The 24,122-nt window shown below is 35.7% G+C and overlaps 1 protein-coding gene across 4 annotated transcripts in view; it reads right to left on the bottom strand.

Annotated features, from left to right (window-relative positions):
- Positions 1 to 24,122, bottom strand: part of LOC115451006 — a 102,683-nt gene that overhangs the window by 5,941 nt on the left and 72,620 nt on the right. For 3 of the 4 annotated variants that reach the window (XM_037443419.1, XM_037443418.1, XM_037443417.1), the window contains exons 3-11: positions 9,184 to 9,322; positions 8,456 to 8,520; positions 6,054 to 6,192; positions 4,959 to 5,071; positions 2,623 to 2,757; positions 2,155 to 2,286; positions 1,453 to 1,672; positions 870 to 1,015; positions 273 to 593 (exon numbers count right to left, since the gene is read on the bottom strand). In XM_037443419.1, coding sequence (XP_037299316.1) covers positions 273 to 593; positions 870 to 1,015; positions 1,453 to 1,672; positions 2,155 to 2,286; positions 2,623 to 2,757; positions 4,959 to 5,071; positions 6,054 to 6,192; positions 8,456 to 8,520; positions 9,184 to 9,322 — 1,410 coding nt within the window. The remainder of the gene's footprint in view (positions 1 to 272; positions 594 to 869; positions 1,016 to 1,452; positions 1,673 to 2,154; positions 2,287 to 2,622; positions 2,758 to 4,958; positions 5,072 to 6,053; positions 6,193 to 8,455; positions 8,521 to 9,183; positions 9,323 to 24,122) is intronic. The other variant, XM_037443420.1, reaches the window with a different exon arrangement.

The raw sequence follows: 24,122 nt of genomic DNA on the forward strand, positions 1-24,122 counted from the left end.
CAATAGCGCAACATTTAGCAGTTGCAGCTGCGAGTTGCAGAGTCGATTTTTTACATTTTGACATTCAGCCCGACGTTTAAATGTTTATGCGTAATGACTCTACCAAAAAGCAATGGGTAATTTGGGGCTTGAGGAGAATATTAAGTAGTTTTCGTATAGTTCTGGCTTCTCGCCAAATGTCTGCTATGGACCATAAAATACACGTCCTTATAGCTTCACGTTATAATGGACACAAGGATCAAAATAGCTTCTGTATACAATAGACAACTCACCTGTAACAATCTCCTTATTGCCACAAGTTGAGTAGAATTCCATATTCTTAGGTGAGTTGCAGCCGACCTCGAGCCTGTTGTAGCCGTTGACCATACAGCTCACCTCCTCCACCTGCCTCCGACTCCTCAACATGGGAGCGCTCGACATGTTCCCTACGCTAAAGTTAAACAGCCTACTTCCATTAACCCTACGATTATGTTCCAAAATTGTCTTCTCCCGTTTCGTTCTGTTTCGCTCTGATTTGACGCTTCGTCTGTGCCGATTGTTCTGTATTATGTATTTCCCAGAATATGGACAATCTTTCGATTCTGGGTTGCTAGCTGAAATGAGAAAGGCATATTTTGAAAATGTATGCAGAAAATTGCTCGTTGTTGTCGTTATACATCCAGACTAGCCGTATTTATTTCAACGTGTGTTAACATGGGCGGTGTGTTTAGTCTGTAGACGCCCTTATTTTAAGTAGTAGTAATATTGACACGAATAAAGTCACTACCCACTTTATCCATGCTACATTTGGTGACCTTAAAGTAATTTCCCTCATTTGGACGGTTTTGTTTTAACTCGTGATACACTATCAATATGTCCGCGGCATTTACCGACTAAAGTGACGTAAGGCGCGGTGACGGCGTCGAAGTGGTGCGGCGAGCACGCGTCGTCCGGCTTGGAGGTAGGCGTGCCGCGCTGCAGCTCCGCGATGTACGTGTCGCGCCGGTACAGCACCACGCACACGTAGCGGGACGCGCTGCATACCAATGGGTTATTTTAAAGGTGGAGAAATATAATATGGTCATTGGAGGTTCTGTAGGTAAAGTTATTATTTTTTGTAGAGCGTGATGACAGGTAAAGAAATGGGGTACGTGTATATTCATGTTGTTAATTTGAGAGTAGTTGTACTGAACTATTGATTTAAGTTGTCTTGTTGGTCAGGTTTGGAGAACGGTACTTTTCTTTTCATATTAGTTATGTGCTTAAATTATTACAAAACTCTATAGCGACTCGAAAATTGCGTTTGTAATCACAGGTAAGGGTAATGAATGGCTCAAAAGAAAATTATGTGTGATTGAATCTAAAACAATCTAGCGGGGGTCAGCCATGTTCTTTGCTGAAATAATTATTTTAGTATTTTCGTGTGGCAGTCTGGCAAGTCCAAATTCCTACATATAAACCTCTCAAACTCACCAATGATGTTGCCAATGCGCAACCAAGGCGACGGAGTTACCACTCGGCGAGCTGGCCTTGACATTGACGCAGTAGACCTTGATGTCAGCGCCGGTCTGGTTGGTGATGCGCAGGGTCGCGTTCCGCTGGTAGAACGTATAGTTGCTGCTGAAGTCCAGCGTGTGCCACGTGTGGGAGAACGTCATCCATGACGGGAATTGGCAGTTGAATCGGACTGATACTGAAAAGAATAAAGAAAAGCAACTCAATAAAGATCAGATTCATAAATATTATAGAGTAGATATGTATGTAGGTACATATTTCTATAGACAAAGTTCCAGCAAATACACTTTGTAATTTCATACATTAGGTTAGAGTTAGGCTGTATATATTACTATATATAATACTTTGATCTTATTTGGCCGACCTTATCGTGGTATTATCACTCAAAAATGACACTTTCGTGTGGTCAGTGATATTATTGTCACCTTCTCCTCGCCATCTTTGTTTACTTTCTTTAAAGCTTAGCTGTGGCATTATTGACATCCATGATGACGGTAAATATCTATTATCAGGTGGATCTTCAACTAGCTTGCTTTTGGACGTAATAAAAAAAGAGTTTGGCAACACAAATATTATTCCTTAAGTATTTTTAAGCGATGGTAATTCACCATCAGTTGACCGAATTACTGGTGTATTTATTAACAATGAAGTGCCTCGTACCTCGTTTAAGAGCCATGGTTCTCGACCCTTCGGTGGCGCTGGACAGACCGTTGCAAGTAGCGTCTCCTGACTGAGCCACTCTGTATTCCACATCACCAGTAGAACTTGGATCTTCTTTGATGCCAGTGGACGCTGTAAAGATGCAGAAAGATGTTTTTAAATTCAGTAAATATCGCCATTTAGCACATTTAAAATTTTAATGCTTTTACGAATAAAAGAATACGTTCTGTTTTGTAATGTGACTACGTGTTTATTTAATTTTATCAATTGAAGTTTCTATGCTGCTAAAGAGTTACAAATAGTTCAATTCAGTATGGAGAGCATAAATATTTAATGTATAATACTGCTATCTGATTAGTATACTAATAAACTCTTATTTGTAAGATTTCTTGTAACGGGTTTTTGTTTGCTACACCTTTTGATAAAATTATACAAATTATTACTATGTATCGTAGAGTACAGTCTTACCAATACCATTTGTCTTCTCGTAGACGAAACACCGGTATCGGTCCTCGTTGCTGGTGGCGTGGTTGTGGTGCAGCTTCCCCACCAGGTATCTGAGGCTGCCCTCCTTCCACGTCGCGAGGCATTCCAGCTCCTCCACTTGAAATATATTATAAGGGTTTAGTGGCTTGGATTTTAATGAAAAGGTAAGAATGGATAGTTGTGTTTATAATAAATATAAGTTCGTATGATGCCATTTTTACATGCCTTATGCATGTTGTAAAATTTATTTAGCTTAGTTTGTATGACCAGCGGGTACGTGACGTTAATTTATTTTGGATCCAATGGTAAAAAAATCATGTTAGAATACTCGTACACATACAATATCACTGGAAATACGTACAACGGCCCGATCGTCAACGAGCTAAGTGCATAAAAGGAGGCCCTTAAGTCAACTTAACAACGTTAGGTAAAACCAATTAAGACTAAGATTTACGATCGTGCTTCACTTATTATTTCTTTGTTCTAAAACCCTTACTAACATTCCTTATAACTCCTATATACACATGTCTCTGACGTAGCTTAAGCTTTTGTACACAAACTCTATAAATTACGCCTAATAACTTAGCATACCGCACAATACCTATTTATGCAGCCAGTAGTCTGAAAAGATAATTTCCGAGATTTATATCTAAGAATAGAAGCTATGGCACACAGCACAGACGTCCGCGCCGAGACAATCGTCTACAAATAAAAGTTCTGAGATACCGCCCGCCGGCTAAAGGCGAAGCGCTATGGAAATGGCCTGCCCTTTATAAAGAAATGTTACTTGTTTCTTTCCTCGATAAAAATGAAGGATTTGTTTTCTTTTTGGCAAAGACGGAAGCGCCCGGCTGTCTGTGGAAAGACTTGATAAAGATTGTACAATGGTGGACGTACGAAGTTAGGTTTAGTAAAGCAATTTTGGTAATTGAGGTTTCAATTGATAAGTCTACTGTTTTGGAAACTATTTTTATGACGAAGTTTCGCGTGCGAATATTAAATGAAAGTGTAGCACATTTCTGAACGATTTTCATCACAACTAACTAAATAACTATATGGTAAATATAATAACAACTTATAAAACAATAATATATCTTTGTTCCGAGCATATAGATTTCTGGCATCTGAGTCTATGTTTTACATTAAAATTTATAGGATCTACTCTAAATTCTAGATTTGCGAGACTACAGTTACTTACGATCTAGCTTACTCAATTGTTCAGCGACAGTAATTTGTGACTAATTCCTTTACTATTCCTAAATCTATTAATCCAGCGAGAGGATAATGAGTTATTTTAAAGAAAATATTCGCCAAACTAAACAATGAACACCTAACATTGGAACGTTGCCCGACACATTTGTAAGCAATTCTGAACCGTGTTTCTTTTTTGACCAAATAAATGACTCAGAGTAAATGAAATCACCCGTATTATTTTACAGACACCCATTTTGTATTGTTTATTGGATTTTATTGATGATGTGTTGAGTGTTTAAATTAGTTTATTAAATGCAGTGAGATTTAGTTATATGAAAGTAAATTTAAAAGAATATTTAACTAAATCATGGTGTTGTTCGTCTTATGTCTAATCGGAACATACATAGATTGTGAGTCGCGATGATCAGATTTCAATTCCCGGGTGAAGTAAATTTAAATTCAATCTGAAAGGCACGTCGCGTCGCACCTTTTTGAAGATAAATGTTTACCAAACGTTTTTTTCAAGTATTTTTAAAATTATATAATATAATATAATATTAAAGAAAAATGAAATTATGAACTTATTTCTTGAATAAAAAGTTAATTAACGGTTCGTCTTAAAGGTGCGACTTGCGATTTTGCCCTGATTCGAATGGGTATCCGAAGTGGCAATAGGTTCATTAGATATTATCCCCCTTATTACAGTGTGGGAGGAATCGTGCTTGGAGAAACATCTGTACAACAGTAACATTTCTATCGTATTCACCAGCTACTTCGAGAAAGGTAATCATATTTTAGTAATATCAGAGAGCCTTGACCACCATCTCCAGAAGATTTCATTTGGCCGTTGGTTCAAAGTCCAAATGTAGAAGGCAGTATTGTTGGACACGGCACGCAATGTGAGGAGATACCTCACTTTGAATCCCTAACCACTAGTTTCTTAGGTCTTGAAACTCGCCGTCGAGGGATGATTCATTTTGTTTCATTAACATATTTATAGTATAAATGTTTCAGGGATGGTATTACGGACTTCCTGCTCGTAATTAGTGATTACCAGACGTTCAACAAGTCCCTTTATTGCGATGAAAAAAAAATACCATTACATTATAAGAATACATTCTTACCGGCGCTTTCCGAGGCATGAATATCAGGACAGGCTTGATAATTGAGCAATAATCTGGAGTCTTCTGTACAACTCTCTATCGTGGATATTGGATACACACAGTCTCCATGGCCTCTGCAATGATTAACATTATATTCTCGGCGGTCGTATGTTAGCGTATAATAGCATTCCTAATTTTGTCTCGAGCTTAAGGGATTTAGGTAAAATATTTTAGACTGATTGGGAATTTGACTTATAAAGGATATCGAATTAGTATTTAAATGGCTCGTAATAATGGAATCTCGTGAAATCTCGTTCGTAATAATGTACAAATCAATTTTCGCCTCTAATTGTTAGTATGGAGATTAGTATCAAAACTATTTCAGCAAGTATAGTATATAAGTTCGTGTTTTTTAATCATTTGGAATTATGGCTTCATAGCCTCTTCACATGCCAGCATTTCATGCATTTCTTGTAATTCGAACGTCAGATCTGTCAATATCAATCGATGGGCTCATTACGGTCGTAAAATGACCGCGTTTCACGGACGGGTAATTAAGATATCTGACAGACGTCAGCGGGTGTCGGCGACACGCGTCCGTAACGACTTTATAATTAAAAACGGTAAATCATTAGCGTATCGCAGAGCGTGAAAACTGACTCGCCACCTGTCATTATTTTATAAGGGCTGACGTACACTGACAGACTCATAATCGATGGGGAAATGTCAGAATTTAGCGTTGTTGGGTAAATAATGTGAAATCGATTTGCCGTTGATCAAGGTTCTTATTTCGTAAAATTTCTGTTTAATGGGAAATCAAAAATAATTATATGAACTTTAGTGCCAAATATTAATTAAAAGCCCTAAATGTTCGATTTTAGAATTCATCGAAAGGGTTTTAGATATTTATGCGTTGATAACAAAATCTATAATAAATGGTATTTAATATTGAAAAATGTATAAAATTGATCACAACAAAACATTAACGTTACGTAATCAACTTGGACATAATACACATGTACTTTTATGTAAAAAGCAAATGAATTCTTACAATTAAAATGGGTCTCAAACAGTAACAGCTCATTAAGAGCGTTATAAGCAGTCGTTAGAGCTTACCTGTTATAACTAAAAGAGAAAGGTGCCTTCAGCGGACAATCCACCGGGTCAGCATTTTCTCTGAACATGGAATAGAGCAGCGCGTCGCCCGTGATGAGCGAACACAGATGCGGCAAAGCGTCGCGCCGGTGACAGAATGCTGCAATTACAATAGCATCTAATAGCATCTACGAATATAATATTTAAGTCAAAATTTTGCATATTGCAAGAAGAAATTAACCACAAAAAGACTTTTTTTCAGTTTATGCAAACTTATCCGTTGCATTAACTGTTAAGTGACTTTTCGCAGTGAATTATAGCAATAAGACGTCAAAACATTTGTGGCGTAGGGTATAACATTTTTTGTTGAGCTAGATTTCTTGTAATACCTATGAAAACGAATTAAGTAGGTACATGAATGACTATGCATTAATAATAGTGTCGGCATCCCATTAAGAATTGTCACCCTCCGCCACTGACAAATAGAAATCATATATTACAAGTACTAAATAGATATTCCTTTCGAGACAAAAGTCCTTAGCATTATTTCAAACTAAAAACAAAACGCTGAACGCAGTAGACTTTAAATACACTGTTCTACGATTGTTAAAATAGACGCAGGACATTCAATACTTTAACGCACACCGAGCAAAACCGGAGCTTGTATGAGTCTGTCTGACTTATATGAGGGACGCTGGCGGAGATGACAGACGCGATTGTCAACCAAGCGGCAAGAGTGATACATGAAAAATGTTCTATGAAAATTGGAATGGCGTGGTCTGCGACTAGCCTTGTGCCATTTGCAATAAAAACATCCGTCAGTATAACAATTAATTTTCGCTTTGTTATCGCATCTACTCTATTTTAATTAATTCGAATGAAAACAATTGTTCTTGATTATATTGTAGCTCATCAAGGCAATAGGATTAATCAATCAATATTAGAAATCTACTTTAGTGAGAAAATCTTGAGGATGTTCGCATTTCGACGTCAAAGGTCAGGTGTCAACAGTTCAGCAAACTGTTTCGTTTAATGGCCAGTGAAGTCATTTTATTATGCGGAGTCTGCTTTTATTAAAATGACTGTTGCTATTCTTTGAAGTCAAGCAGTAATCTGTGGGTATTGAAAGGGATTTGTACAAAGGAAAAAATATTCATCATATTTTTATGTTGTTAAGGTAGCAGTTGTATTTATAGTATGAAGTTAATTTAGTCTAACGATTTTCTATAAAAACATTTTTTTCATTTAACAGCTTAAAATATTTTTTTATCTTTTAACTTACAAACAATTTACTCAATTAATTGTGTTATATTAAGTTCATTTAATCAATGTAAGTTTTCCATTTCATTCTCGAAATATGACTTGTTAAAATAAATGACACTCCTAAACAACACCATCTAAAATCTAGTCTACATCTTGAATCTACAGTGAATAATTTACAGAAACCTGTAATGTTCCTTCCTAACGAAAACTACGTTGAATGTTCAACCCAATTCATTTGTTGCGAGTTGTCTCTTCGGAATTTGACCTCCTGTTTACGAGGCTAAGTAGCTGTAGATTAAGCTGAAATGTAGCTATTGCTTCGTTCATTTGTACCTTTCCTTGTTAATCAATTTCGTATGACTAGTAAAATAAAAAACCTGATGTGGTAAAATATGAAACTGATTTCTAGTATTGACAACGTTAACTTTTAAACGTAAAAGCAAAAGCGGATCCCCCTAAGCAAGTTCATTTGCCTGGTTAGACTATAATAGATTATATATATACATATAATGGAGCATATTTCGATTGAAAGAAATACGTAAATTGGAAATCACTGGAATTTTCGACGGATATGGCAATAAGGACCAAAATTAGATAGCTTATTGCCGAATAAACTAACTAAACCAGAGATGCATTACTTGCGTTCATTTCCTTATGGTATATCAAGCCATAAGCTTGAGTATGAATTAATGTGTTATAATTATGTTAATAGTTATTTTAGGTAAAGAACATAACGGTTTGTCTTGCGCGCTAAGTGGTTCTCCACCCACTTGCATCAAACTGAATGTAAAATAATGCATTAATCACGTATAGATTTAAATTAAAGTGATGGTGTTGAATTAAATAACCTAAAATAATTTCACACCGATTTATAGCACTCCGACACCCATTTTGTCAATCGTACAGTACGCGCATTACATACAAACTTCTATTGAAATTCTATGAGTAGTATTTAGAACTACACCAAAATTTATTTACTAAAAACAGTTGATAGATAAAAAACGTCACTTATTTAGGCTAGACCAAACCTAAAGCAGTAAATAGTACAGCCTACTCGGACAGAGCTAGCACTCCCCGGCGACCCGTTGCTACCTCATAATACATTCTGAGGGCTCGTTAATTCGACTTGTGGACACTTACTCCGCTTGATAGCTACTTACTCTCTTTATACTGCAATACGTTTTTATGTTTTTCGTGCATCACCACACACCGGTAACACCCTTTTCTGTAACAAAACGTTTTGTTTCAAGATTTATAGCGTTTTAATTTTTTACAAGCTTCATTTGGAAATATTTCATTTAGAAATTATTAACTGGTTTACTCGGGAGTTATTTGTAAAGTAACGGGGTAAGTACATCAAGCAAATTAAAACTAAAATCCAGTAATCAGAAATATTATACAATTGCTATGTATAAAACACAATGTTTAAACAAGTCTTTGTGGTAACAAAAATGCTGTTGAAGCACATCAATACCATAGTAGATTTAAAATTCAGATTATTAGTATTCTCAAAACGTTACTCTTCTGCAAACAAAGTTTCTCAACAAAGTGCTATCGAAGTCGATTTGAATTTTTCTCTTGCAGTCCCTTGGAGTGAAGTGGTTTGAGTTTTGTGTGTGTTTGAAGTATGGAATCTCAAGATATTTACATTAAACGGTTATTGATTTGAAGAGTGTTTACACAAACATCTTTTGAGTGTACGGTTCATTAAAGTTGATATAGGGCTTGAACTTTCACAATTTGAGAAACAAGAAAAAGCTTTTAAGTATCATCACAGTATTTCATAATAAAGAAATGTATTCCATAAATTTCATCGTGAAAGTAATAACTAAATGTAATTACATATCGTGATTAGGTGTTGTAACACAAACAGCGCAAGTACACTCACTCATCAACTATAAGAAACTTGTCCCCCTCGGAGGAGAGGCACTTCCCCTTGTTGGAGAGGCGGTCGCCCTCGATGACGATGGACTGGATGACGCCAGACTGGAACCAGCGGCCGTACCAGCGCGATGGGAACGAACAACCTGCGACAGAAGAGAAATATTTTATGTAATAAATAAGCACGCTCTAAAACCCCAGGTAGATATTGCTGCTGTAGCAACAAAAAAGTAAATTAAAAGTAATATTGACAACTGAAGCCCTAAATGAAAAAATATTCACAAAGTAAAGTAAGGAAAAGCCAGCCAGTTTAACCTCCAGCCGTTATTTTTAACTTAATGAAAAAGTAAAATATTCATAGTAATAGCACGTAAAAGCCTTACAAATGACGGCTGTAATGAGTTTGGCTTTATTAAGGCCGCAACCTGCCGTCAGCGAACGATTGATTGTCGCCACATCTATGGAACTATCTGTGAAATGTTCTTCTATTCACAATTTGAGGTTTATTGTGAACCTTTAATAAATTAAAAGATGTTCGTGTTAAACGGTAATGTCACCAATAGAGTTTACTGACATACTAAAACATCTGTTACTGGAACAAGATTCCAATGAGCAATTCTCTAGTATTATGTTTACACACTCGTCCTAAACGCTCACATATACACATCAATCACCTTATAGTAGATTAATGTAACTTTTTACTTATTTCAATAAGAAGTAATTCAAGTCATACAGTATTGTGTAGTAGTTGTTTCATCAATTTGAGCGAATTAACTACTTATTCGAGATATTCCGTTAATTCAGCAAAGGCCGTACCGATTGAAGAAATGCACAATAAGCTATTTAAATCACATTTACTGAATGCAAGTAGAGCCGAATCGAGTGCGTCGACACCGTCCTATTGTGTTTTAATCGAGCGCATTGTGCCAGCATTCGCAGTAATGACACCACAATGGAATTCTTAACAAGTGCCACCGCTTGTTGCGCGTACCGGCTTATGGTAATATATTTTATTATAATTGACTGTTACTACGCAGTACATAGTTGAGTATGTTGAAGTGTAACTTTGAAATGAGTGTGGTGTACAATTTAGGAGCCGTGTTTTTTTTAAATATGATTTATCTAAGTGTCAAATTGGATCATCCAGGGTTGACTGCAGTGACAAGATATACCGAGGTCGTCCCTTATGCGCAGAAGGCCACAAGGTTTTGGTTCGTATGCAGGTGTAGGGCATACAGGGGTTACAGACTCAGTCGAATGCTCGCTCAGATGATACTATACTCCCGAGTGTCGACACTGGGCCGTAAGACCGGTAAAACCAACATAACCGCTCTACTCACTCCCAAAGTTATAGCTGCGACAACGCGTGATTTCCCCGCGAAAAACAAACGGTTGACTGTATTTGGCCATAAAACTAATCCAAGTCGTAAAAATTAAGCCAAATAACATGTAATACATTAAACAAAACATTTATATAATTTGCAAAGACCTGACCCGTGTAAAAATATTTTAAAAATATCTTGTTCTCATCCGCGCTAGCTATTCCCAGCCTTATTGTTCGCGTTAGCTCCACGTGCCTTCTAAAATGCTATAGAAGAGGTCTAAATTGAGCTATTTGTAACTATAAACATGATTTAAACGCTCGCCCACTGGTTTTGTAACGCTACAAAATCCATTTAAAACCAACAAGTTAGAAATCCTGTGCCACGTGCTTACGTATTTTGTTTTATTTAATACAATTATTTTGTGTAATTGCGTGGCTAGCTGGCTACTATTGTAGTCCGGTACTAATGGTATACATTAGTCGTTTTACAGTGGGGCTATATTCTATATGGCGCCAAATACTGTTGAAAGAATTTTGAATTGGTGGTAGGATATATTTTATGTCCGCCCGGATAGAGACCATATTACACAAGGTGTTAAAACTCGCCATTATGGCCTACGTAAGGGTATCGCGTTCCGGCATCAGCTGTGTATACCCGTTACCAACAGGCCGGCATAATTGTGTCGACTGCTGAGGGTTAATCATCTCTCGTCAGAAGATGTTCTATTGGACCCCACTCCACTTACCATCAGGTGCAGTGATGTCACTTTGTCGTGCTCGTACAAAAAAAGAATATTATTTATATCAATGATACCATGTGAAGGTTCGAGAAACCACCACGTTGGATGAAGAGTTCCACTTGCAGCAGAAATTATTGATTGAGTTGAGTTCGGGAGATTCTAAACAATCTGCTTTAGGTCAGTAGCCTTTCTTCTCTTTGGAGCGTGGATGCTCAAAAAGAATGAGAATCACATGCCGCAAGGTATAGACTTTCGATTCATATTGCGAATAAAAAAGGCTTAATATCGTAAAATTATACAAGGTTTTATAACAAAACCCAGTTTAATTTACATAAATAACGCAACACATAATCAACAAAACCGCGTGGCTCATGAAAAATGTTATCTGTATGGTATGTCGCGTCGGCATAATTACACTATTATACTAATAAATCACATAGAAAATGCCCCTTAACCAAAATTAAGTAATTAACATTAACCGGCGGAATTTAATATAGCTCGTTTGTTTGCGCTGGCCGTTTTCAAGGGCTCTCCGCAACTTCGTCGGTTTGCCAGCAAAGGGTGAGCTCGCGTTAGTACTCACTATAACGGAGTTATTATTACGGTGCTTAGTTCGTGTGGATTGTACGCTATATCGTGATTTTTAGGCGAGTTTGTGTGTTTAATTTGAGCGGATATTAAAGTAATAATTAGAATATTAATTAGTCAAGGCGGTAAAATACTTTTTTTTGCTGGAAGGGTTTCATTTGGATTAGGTTTTATTTCCGGTTAGGGAATTTGAGTATGGATTTTTTTTGGTTATCTAGTGTCCTTGCCAGTTATGATTAGTGTAGTCCATTGAACCTTAAACTCATGTGGCTTTAAGTGAATAAGCAGCAATTATTAAACTCAAAATATTCCTTTTAATAGTAACCTTTTTCAGAGTTTTCTAATTAAATAACAAAACAAATTATAATCTGTATCGCGGAATGCCATCTAAAGAAGTTAAAACGGATGGCCACATCCTCCCAGGATATAATCACGTAATAAACCAACATCGGGAGACAATGCGATTCTTCTATTTAATTACAATATCATTCACGTCCGAACCCGCAGGATATTATATTTTTGGCGATGAATAGAAACGACCAAATTATATTTTGCATATTCTTTGGGGTACTATGTTGAAATGTGAAAAGAAATCTCCTGTATTTAGATATTGATCTTGGAGTCAGTTAGTAAAACAATTTAATGGTGGTATCACTTATGGATCCCCGATCTATGGTGTCATTAGAGATCAACACACATTTCCAGTTTTTATGAAGAATTACAAGAGACCTTTTGCAACCCAGATACGATAAAAGTATTTACAATCCGAGTTTCTCATGTTCATTTTAAGTAGGACCAATGTTGTGGTCTCCTGTTTCGTAGTCGACTCATCTGCTGCGGAGATTATTTGGATAACTCCTATTACAAGTTTTGTATGAACGTTAGCTTAAAATAATTGGCCAAGATTTTACGTGCATCGAATTCTCTTTTTGACCTAGTACAATTTGATTTCAATTTCATTAACGCTGTCCGACCATTGGCCAAAATATAACCGCATTTTTCAAGTCTACATTTCAACGCGGCGCGGCGGTAACGCAAATAACTCTGTCGAAAAACAACATTCCCGTTCCAATAAATGTGAAACGTGTAACATTTTCATTTTAAATTGACAATTTGGAGCGTGATTCATTAAAGCTACTATCGCAAATATTAACATTACATAAAAACGAATGATTGGCCGAGCACCGAACGATATTAATTGTGCGACCCTTTTTAATGACTGCCTTGTACCAGATGTATATGTTGTCATTAATAACTTTATAATGGATTTTTATAATTTTTAATATTTCGTGTTTCGTTCAGATGGCTTCGGCCTATTAAGGCTGTGTTGTTTTAAACCAACATGGGCAAAGGAAAGTTGTATTGTTGTACAACTTTCCTTGTCCTGTTGTTTCCTTGTCTGTTGATAATATATAATATCAGCCTTATATTTTATACTTTCCCACTGCTGTGCACAGGCCTCTTCTACTACTGAGAGGTTTTACGCCTAAGTCCACCATGCTGGCCTAGTGCAGGTTGGTAGACTTCACAAACCCTCAAAATTCTAGAGAACTTCGTAGGTTCGCAGCTTCCCTCACGATGTTTTCCTTCACCGTGAAAGCAGCGATAATACACATTTAATTTTAAAAGTCAGAGGTGTGAGCCCTTTGTATTCGATCTTGCGGACATTCGTCTCGGCAGTCTGCTCCACACCCAACTAGGCTATCTCCGCCTGTTGTTCTGTTGGTAATAATGACGTTGAAAATGATAATAAATTATGAAAGAAAGGTGACAAATCGGAACACAAAATGGTTTCTAATGTTTACGGAATATGAAACTATTTTTATTGATTCACAAATTCCAGTACAACCCATTACTCAATCTAATAACAATTCAAGATCGATCAGTCGTTTTTTTATTGTTTACAGTGGCCGCCATTCAGAATGCTTCAAGACTTATTTCGACGAAACAATTATTGCTAGAAATAATTGTATGCAATTATTGCTAGCAAGATTCTTTTTGAATATTTACCAAGAGACTTCTATGCATGTAAACGAGGACGAGAATTGCGTAGCTATTATGCATGTTTAAATTGACAATTTAGTTTATAATTTTTTAAGCAATTTATTGACCCGTTTAACCGCTATTTTCAATAAATGATCCTAATCGCTTTTTTCCATGTATCTCAATAATGGACCAACCAGAATAAAGTTCTTTTGATATGCTTACAAATGAGTTATGTGTTTAATTCATCCTCTGAATCGTATTGAAGACTGACATTGGGATAGTTTGTTGAAAACGGCTGTAAATAAGATTTAGGCTGTGTTTTACAACAATATTCAATGCAACTCGTCACATAAACGTATAAGCCAACTAAATACAAATGTCACTCTAATCTATGCTCCCAAATAAATGACAATAAAATGAGTATTATCTAAATAATCTGTTCAATACGATAACTGTCAAATAAAATTTACTTGAAAGTTGTGAAACAGGAATATGGAAATAACATCTTCAATAAATATAAGGAGTACTCGTAGCAACTCCTACTCAAACCAGAGTACTGTAATCATGAACTATCCAAACCAGATACAATACTATACTATAATCATGAACTTATGTTGCGTCACATAATGACCTTTCGGAAACCAGATTAACCGACGTAATCGAAAAAATGTCACTTCCGGTTTCCAATATAGTCGTGACGTAGCATTTTCTTTCGGTTAACTCAACGCAGCACAATTCATTAATTTTAGAGGTTCATTTAACCCCATCTAAGAGGTTAATTTACGGTGGTTGTTTCGGTTGTTATTCAGTTTTAAGTGTTTTAAGCACTTGTGCAGCTGTCGTGCAAGTCCTTACGATATTACAATAAATCATTGACGTATATTCTATAGACACGAACGTTCATCCAAACTATTTGTTCAAAATTTGAACTAAAATGGCAACCAAAACGTCACTGTTATGACCTATTTATTCACTAGAACAATTAATTTTACTTATTTGACTAATATTTATTATTCAAATCTAATTTTACACTTAGACTCGAGTTCTTATATCATAAGCGCCACTCCGTACACAACCACAAGCTGTCAATATTGACCATACTAGTCAGTTTGAATGGATTGCAGTTCAATTCAGTTAAACACAGTGAATGTTCGGAACGCCAAATCTAGTGCATAGTACATACATATATATCGATGCAATAAATAATGACTCCTATTAAACAGTGTAAATTATGATGTGTTCGTTCACAATCATAATGATGTAAATGAAGTGTCTTTGGATGGCATACTAGAGTTACCGTAAGGGAATATATAAAAACAATCACACCTCTAACCCTGAAGGAGTAGGCAGAAGTGCTACCAGGGCACCCATTTTTCGCCATGTGTATTCCGTGATGTCATAGTGGACGACTTTATCGCCATGTCAGGCACAAGTATCACACTTCGGGCTTAAACTCAGTAGAAAAAATATCACTATCCCCTACCCAAGTTTCGAATCCGTGACCTTATATCGATAGTTATACCAATATATAAATGAATAAATTATGTTTATATTACCAAGTCTGCAAATTGCATAAATTTCATTTAAAGTGTATATTTTCTTTAATTATAACCTAGCCGTAATGCATCCAAAGGTCAGTGAGCTATGTAAGTAGTGTTGCCCAAATTCAGTCTTGGTCTTGCAGTCTTGGTCTTGTTCTTGCGTTTTTGCAAGACCAAGACCAAGAACAAGACCGCGTATTTTTAGCAAGACCAAGACCAAGACTGACCGTGCAAGACTTGAGCAAGAACAAGACATAGCCTGCAAGACTCTTGCGTCTTGCAGCTAGGACTTAGCGCTATTTCACTGAGTAGTTAGGTGTAACAGTTCGGTGTATAGGTAGCTACGCTTAGGAATTCTATGAGACGCAAAAACTGTATCAAAGAATATGAAAAACTGGACCTATGCGCATTACGACTAATACCATAAACATAGCGAATAAAAAATATCCGAGTTGGAGGAGTACCTGAGAAAACCAAGAACTGCCAGCTCGGAAGACATTTTAGATTGGTGGAGGACGCATGAGACAGAGTATCCGATTTTATCGAAAATGGCCCGTGATTTTCTCTCAATACCTGCAACTTCAGTACCTGCTGAGAGGTTATTTTCTAAAGCATCATTAGTAATTAGAAAACATAGAAATAGGTTAAGTGATGAGTCAGCCAGATGGTTACTTTGTATTAATTCTTGGTCAAAAAATTGATATAAAGTATCATAACCTAATGATAAAGCTGTTGATTAGTGTTGTATTTTATTTTTTATTCAAATAAATGATAAATCGTAAAACTCTTTTATTAAATTTCTTATAAGTTGAAGGTTCAATCTCTTTCTAGACAGATAAGTATTGTTCTTTAAAATACAGTCAAGTTATTGTAATTAATTTGTTTTTTTACATGTTTTAGCAAATGTAAGCTTATAAATCATAAATGTTTATTAAGAAACAGTTACTTCCATGGAAAACGACATATAGGTCAGTTGATTTTTCGAATTTCTTATCAAATCTTCAGTTATTTATTAATCTGCTTGATCTTTACTATGGCTATGTTAATTCAAGCTCACAATGTTCCAATTCTAATACGTTTTTCTAAGATTTAAAGTAAACTTTAATAAATAGTAATAGACTAATAGGTAATTGCAAGACTTGCAAGACTCTTGCTGCAAGACCAAGACCAAGACCAAGACTGGGAGCGCAAGACCAAGACCAAGACCAAGATCAGGTGTATTGGCGCAAGACCAAGACCAAGACTGGCTAAGTCTCGTCTTGTTCTTGCATTTGGGCAACACTATATGTAAGCCATCGCGACACCTTAAGGAAACTTAGGCGATTGCATCTTAGATTGAGCTATACCAACTTGATATCAATTTTAATAGAATATAGCGTATTCTAGAATCTATCTTGTATAGGGCTTTTGTGTAGTCCAGTATAATAAAGCCTGCTGATGCCGTCATGTATTCATTCAAAGTAAAAACGAAAGAAGATTAACCGAGAAGTTTTTATAGCCTAAGTATGAAAATAAAATACCTCGCTGTTTTAAAATATGGAACTAACTTCTTGTACAGACGTTAACTTTAAAACGAAAACGCATAAGTGGCGGTCGCCATTTTTGCGTTCACATTGGGGTTTTAAAGCAGTTTTTTACTTCCTGGTCAAGCTATAGTTTTAATACTACCGCTTATTTATTAAAAGTACAGAAGGTCTAGAAAGAAAAAGAAAGACTAGACTATGCTAGAGAAACATTTCAAGAATGCTACCAACAAACTAATCCAACGCAACATTAGCACATCGTCGGTATTAAATCAGAGTTCCGTAATAGCATATTAGGTTCACGGTCGTGGATTGTAGATAATAAGCTCGCATCAATATAGCACGCAACTCGGGTGCCGTTCTCGACGAAATTGGCCCGACACCCTCCAACTCGGCTAATTTCTCCAGAAGAGGTTAAACGCTGTTTATTACTGACGACATTGTCGTGAGATCGTAACGTTAATTTATTGTCTGCGATTGTTTTTGAAAATATTTCGAATAACATCTATACATATAAAACAAAGTGCCATTTTCTGTCTGTCTGTATGTGATCGATTTTCTCAAAATTTATTGAACGGAGTTTTATGAAATTTGGTATGGAGATAGCTTTAAGACCCTGGTAAGGTTATAGGCTATTTTCTATCCCGGGATAATATATAGCGGGCCTTTTATACCGGAAAACTCATTTACGCCGGCGAAGCCGCGAGCAAAAGCTAGTTCTAATTAATATAAAATAAGGCGTATTTCAAAATACGCAGATTTTTATTGCAATTTCATTTGAATGCTCTTACTGGTTTTGTAAAATCAAATTTAAAACGAAGTCAGTCTATATTTTCTATGTACTGTATTTTATTTATTTTTATCATAAGGTACAGAGAACAGATTAAATTTTATACAGAGATACATTAATAAGATGCATGCTATAAATCTAGCGTCTATTTTACTGTACACAGTATTCTGTTTAGAGAGCTTCGTAGTAAAAAGGGTTATAGTAATATCATTTATATCAGATATAAAAATTGAACAAAATTGGAATAAAAACTTATAAAACAACAAAAATGATGATTGGCATATATTATATTAGAATACATTGTGTTCGGCGAAGTTAAATTTTATGTTCTCTGTGAATAGTGTTATAGAATACTAATAAAACATAATATATAGTTAAACTCTGAACTGAAGGAAGAAGATAACTAGCGTGGGTGTTGCCATGGCTTTTAACGGGGACAAGAGTTAGTTAATAAACCGTGCGTCATGCAGAGTTTGTGCTATTTACGCCAATTTGCATCCATAGATTCTGTTTACTTATTTCAAATATTGTGCAATGAACTAGTATATTCGAGTTAAAGATGTTTATTGTTTGCACATTATTTTTACGTAATGTGACTGGTATAAAGACCAGAGAATTTTTATATCCTTTTCTAATACGAATATGAATCTTTTCTTAAAATATTGTCGAGCCTTGAATTTTTTTATGTAATCAAAGATACCCACATTGGTGTGATTTTCGTTTATTAGTTTCATCAATATAATGGAATATAATAAAGCATTACGCAGATGATCTCAAAACTATACGACCAAATCGTGTCGTATCGTACAGTGTAAAGAAATTTCGCATCACTGCCTTCGGCTTAATTTGTTTAAATCATGCCTTAAGAAACATTTTGTTGCTTACTCCTGAACATTGTCGTAATAATATTAATATTGTACGGACGCACCATCTTTACGAACAGTTTGAGTGAAATGTTACGTTTAACTGATATTATTGAACTTAACTTTGATGTAAGCACTTATTTAAGACGTGTTTTAGTCGTTTAGTTAACGCGGCCCAACTTTGCTGCGAAGCGAGGGTTTTGGTTTGAGTTGCCAACCAGTATCTGATGACTAGTTGCTATCATAAGTAGACTTAAACTGAATTTACAACTTTGTGTTTGGTTCTTATTTACATTTTTTTTTGTTATTGTATATCGAAATCACTTCATCTAAGAATTTTATTAATGATTACTTATGTTTATGCAAATGTTACACATTGAAATGAAACTAATTAACGGATTTTATCGCGGCTATTTATATTATTATTTTCTCCCGACGTTTCGAAGACTTTGTAGCCTTTGTGGTCACGAAGCGGACTGAGGTGTTGGTCGTCCGAAAAGTCAATGTTACAATATGTAGTTTTATTTCAATAAGTATTTTATTTTTTTATGTTGAGATATTTCCTTAAAACCTGATATTTTTATTTTGATGATTTCATTCCTTAAACTGATGATTCTTGGGGATGATCGCACTCACTAGACGTATAAAAAATGTAGTATACATGGTCAAAAGTTGGTTACAATGGCTTGTCAGTCACTACAAGTTACTTACAGAAACCACCACTGCATTATAGACAAGTCCGTATAATCTTCGCGATAATTGATGGAAATATGTCCAATTACTTTTTTCCTGTATGTATGATTGAGTAATGTAACATCAAAGCCGATGTTAAGAAAAAAAGTGACAATTACAGCAACTCAACAGCCAATTTAACTTCGGGAATATAAGAAAGTGAAACTAATATATTTCTACGAAATATCCAGAGCGCCATGACGCGATGACATGTCGCCTAAGAAAATGATTAATGTGGCACACACACCTTTGACCTTTGGAAGCTGGTCCGCCGGGAATCCTAAAAGTTTGCCGACGTAAGCTCAACTTAAATATTTAACCTATTGTTTTTCAGTTTTTGTTGATCAAATTCGTTGTGAAATTGGAAATATTTTTAGCATTGTAAACAATATTGATTGAGTCGCGGTTCATGCTCCAAAATAAATAAAAAATCTAACTAATCTGATATTTTTCAGTATGCAGAATGATAACTGAAGGAAGATGCTTATTACATGGCAAAGTAGAATAGTACGGTGGTAATCTTGAGATAATTTATGATGTTGAGTTAGGCTTTAATTATACTACCTAATATCCTTTACTCTAAAACATAAGAGTGCTTGGATATTGTTACTTGACAGGATAATAGACGAATGGTAACCATTCAGGTAGTGTAAAACCAATAAATCCAACAGGAGACAAAGACAGTGTCGCGCAAAGCGTATCCTAACCTAAATCCCTTCAACATAATAAATAATTTAAAAAGGCAATTTAAAAAACCAGCACTTTAACCAAAAACCAACTATTGTGATGTTCGGCGTGCGGCACAATGTATTGTATATTGAATTGAAATTAATGATGGCGGCGCGACCACCTGACTCCGGAAAACTAGGCCGGCGCTTTGTGAGGCCTTGTTATACTGCCAACGTGTCTGGGGCACGTCTAATGTTGGAATAATAAATGTCTAGGTACTGCGGCCTGTGATGCCAGATTGAGGGAATTCTTCACTAAATTGGGCGAATTAAATAAAGAAATTTACGGGTATACAATATTGGGGGAAAATATTAGGTTCAGAGCAAGAGTTCTAAAGAATTGATTTTAGAAGCACAATGGAGACATGATCACGCACTAATATTTTCGATATTGTAATACAAGTTCTTTGTAGAGTTACAGGGTTATAAAACTCACATCTGGCACAACGCACTGCGGCTTTAGTAATAAGACCACTAACGGTAATGAGGTACAAAAATAGGTGATTATGTATAATACTATTTCATTACATTGATTGGGTTGATATTGCAAATTGTTGCTTATTTGCCACAGTCTTGGCATATCGTTCGATTGCTGAGCTTAGTTATAAATTAGCGTGATATTTATGGAATAAGTGGCTAGTAATTCAATTTTCAAGTCAAAAGGAGTTCTGTGGAACGAGTGCCTTTATTTGAAAAAATAAGTAATTGCATAACTTTAACTGCTTCTTGTTGTTATTAAGGATTTCAACACATTGTAATTCATTAAAAACAATGGTAATTCTAGTAAAGTATCATTACCATGCATGTAATCTACAGTATCTTTTAAAATAATACATAAAATCCTCGGTCTTCTGCCAGGCTACGAATATTCGTGATTCTGGTGCTTTTGATGTATCTGCTAACGCTAAGTAAAAAATGCGAGGCATTAGAGTGTGACGTCACCCCCGCGTTCGCACTCCGCCGTGAGCAAGTGAATTATGGCACCGAGGGTGGTTTCTATCGCGGGATATCGAGATAATCGTTTGAAATGTAGCACTGTACGTGTGACGCTTAAAGTCATTCTTTGACGAGGACTTCACAATATTTATATGGAGCATGATTACGTCACTGTTTTTAGTTTAGGACAATAACGTAATATCAGATATTGAATGATTATATTGTATGCCTCGTTTTGTAGAGGCACGAGTCGTGAGCACACTCCTGATTGGTCGGTTTGATGTCCAACGCGATATTCATTGGCACGATGAGTTCCTCAGTCGATGCTCGTTAGTAATTGAGCTTATACATCACGTTATACAGCTTTGCCTTATGTGCACATACGCGGGTACTCCAAACACCATTCTTGTGTGCTCATGACCTATGCTGGTTACTGTACTAGTCATCGTATTTATTCTTTATATGAAAATGAAGACAAACTAGCAAATATCTTAGTGAGTGTTACCATTGTCTATGGAAACATCTTTTGAAGAAAAGATTTCTTTTAATTCAACACGGGAGATCTAGACTGTCGGAAAGTAAATTTACGGAACGCAATGCAGAGCTGCAACTTTACGCTGGTATTCTACGAGACTGCACACAAAACTACGTTTACAGTGCGGCTCGCTACGATGTGTGTACTGTACTTCTATCAACAGCTCTCGGTGTATTTCAAGTCACTTATTATTCGTGTATTAAAAATAAAATTTATAGCCGAACCAGTAAAATAAAAACCTTGCCATGTAAAATATAGAAATACTTTCTTGTACTGACACTGTTAACTTGAAGACGAAAGAACAAAATTTGTGCCGCTTTGCTTTACACTTTATAACTAGGTAATGTCCATAAATTACAAAAATCTTAATATTATATCAGCCCTCAAAAAAAATATAGTCATTTCAACGTATTTCTATCAAAATGTAAAAAATAAATAAATAAATATCAAGGACAGGTTTAAAACTATAAGGATATTTGCCCGAAGGAAAATGACTGACGGAATAACAATTCCATAAATCATACCCGAACGAAGGGAGTCATTACTGGACTAAATTCTTTTATAATTGCCATGAATACAGCTCTAAATTACCACACAAATCCGTGAAACTATATTCATCGATTATCGTAATTGTTGGCTTCAAAAATACTTTTATGTTGTTAGTGAACATTTGTATGAAAACATATGGTATATGATTCACTGACGAAAGCTTAAATGAATTATAGTGTACAGGAAAGTGAAGACTTGTTTCGTATCGATTACTTGTTTCTCATCAGTTACTTTGCTTCACACTTTCCGAATTAGACCAGCTTGGCGTACTGGTTTCCTCGAGGCGATTCACCCCCAACACAATGGTTTTGATGGTAACAAGATTGTGATCTAAATTAAAAATACATATATGGTCTATATAAATAATACATTTCCAAATTTTTTTATAATATGGCGGTTTGTTTTACTGACTGTACACCAGCCGATTTCAGAATGCGACTCTTCGGAATACCATTTAGCGGAATTTACCATTCAAGACTGGCTCTTCCCCATATGATAAAAATAAATGTTATATCTAAAGGCATTTAGCTGTTAATTTTTCAAAACAAGTAAAATTGTTACTAACTCGTCTGCCCACGGCCAGCCATAAAATCCCTTTTGATTTATACCTCCTGTTAATTCATCATTTCTGTGATATAAATCATGTCGCTACCAGAAAAAATTTTTTTAAAACTAAACCGTACCACCTACGTGGAAGATATAAATTGAACGTAGCCTACACTTAACCCCGTAATAGCGGTGTAAATAAATAGGATCCCGGCTATTGGAAAATGATAGGGTTGCCGATTGATCGTCGGATAAACGCGGCGCTCGTTTATGTTGCATGAGAATTATCTTTATACCACGGCAGAGAATCTTGATCAAGATAGTGTAATGGCACTTTAATTTTAGTTAATTATTATTATATTGCGATAGGCAAATGCGGACCTTAGATATTTCAGTAAGCGAAAATTAAAATTAACCGAATAATTGTTAACGTCTGTGCATGATTTTATGATTGGAAATGTCATGCTTTTTTTTTTTAATTTTATGATTAAATATCGTATATACCCCAAGTTCCGTCACGATCTTTAGAATTAGAATCACCAGACGAATACTTTATATGCATAAATGATATCCAGATTTGAAAAAAGTATTCCCAGGTTTCAACCCTAAACCGTACATGGAATATTAATATTTGGGGCCGTGTGCGCCGATACGTTCTAGAGGCTAGCTCTCTCGTGCCTTGACCGATGGGAGCTTTTTACTTTACCTAGCTTCTATGTTACGCTTGAGATATTGTACCTAGCCAACGGAGATCTTCTGAAATTTCATTTGATGTAATAGGTAAAAACATAAATTTTTAACCAAAAGGTTTAGCGCAGTACCCAACATCAATATGGATTTTATTCGGTTTAGTCCATTTAGGCCATAGAATACAAAATCTTATCGGATTTACTTATTACCATGTTCTAATTAAGAAAAATTCTGCCGTATAAATGAATTTAAACGTTTACTTTGAGATCGCTTAAATTATAGATGAAGTATTTCAAGATTTCTCTTTAAGGATTTCGTCATACATCAAGGCAGTTACATTTACACTTCATTTAAAACATTAATTTAACGTAAACATTTGAATATCTGGATAACTTCAAGTGGGCAACAAGCGTGTAAATAAATAGTGTAAAATAAACTTTATTATTTATTTATGAAGGCTTAATCGCTTACCCGCGTTTAATTCCGGAGCGGTTCTTGAGCGAGTGGGTCGTTAAGAATTTCCTGTGAATCTTTTTGTGAACTGTAAACTCACATGCGATTATGAACGCATTGCATAGCAATTATGTTAGGAATAGTAGTGGGGCTAAACGATTCAAGACCGATATCAAAGTTCCTATCGTGTAAGACCGGTATCCAAAAGCATTTTAACCATGAGAAAGTTGGGGAAGACATAAATCAAATGTTTTAAAAAAATGCCAAGTAAGGGTCGGTATTATGAATCTGGGTTTAGTAATCCTTTTTTTTAATGTCCGATTTAATATATTAGATACAAGAGCGAGTCCTAAGCCAGTCAGCCAGATATCAAACCGTTAGACATTGATTTCTTCTCAGCCGAACTTCGGTTACTGCGGCCA

Source organism: Manduca sexta, chromosome 26 (assembly GCF_014839805.1).
Source record: "Manduca sexta isolate Smith_Timp_Sample1 chromosome 26, JHU_Msex_v1.0, whole genome shotgun sequence".
NCBI lineage: Eukaryota > Metazoa > Arthropoda > Insecta > Lepidoptera > Sphingidae > Manduca > Manduca sexta.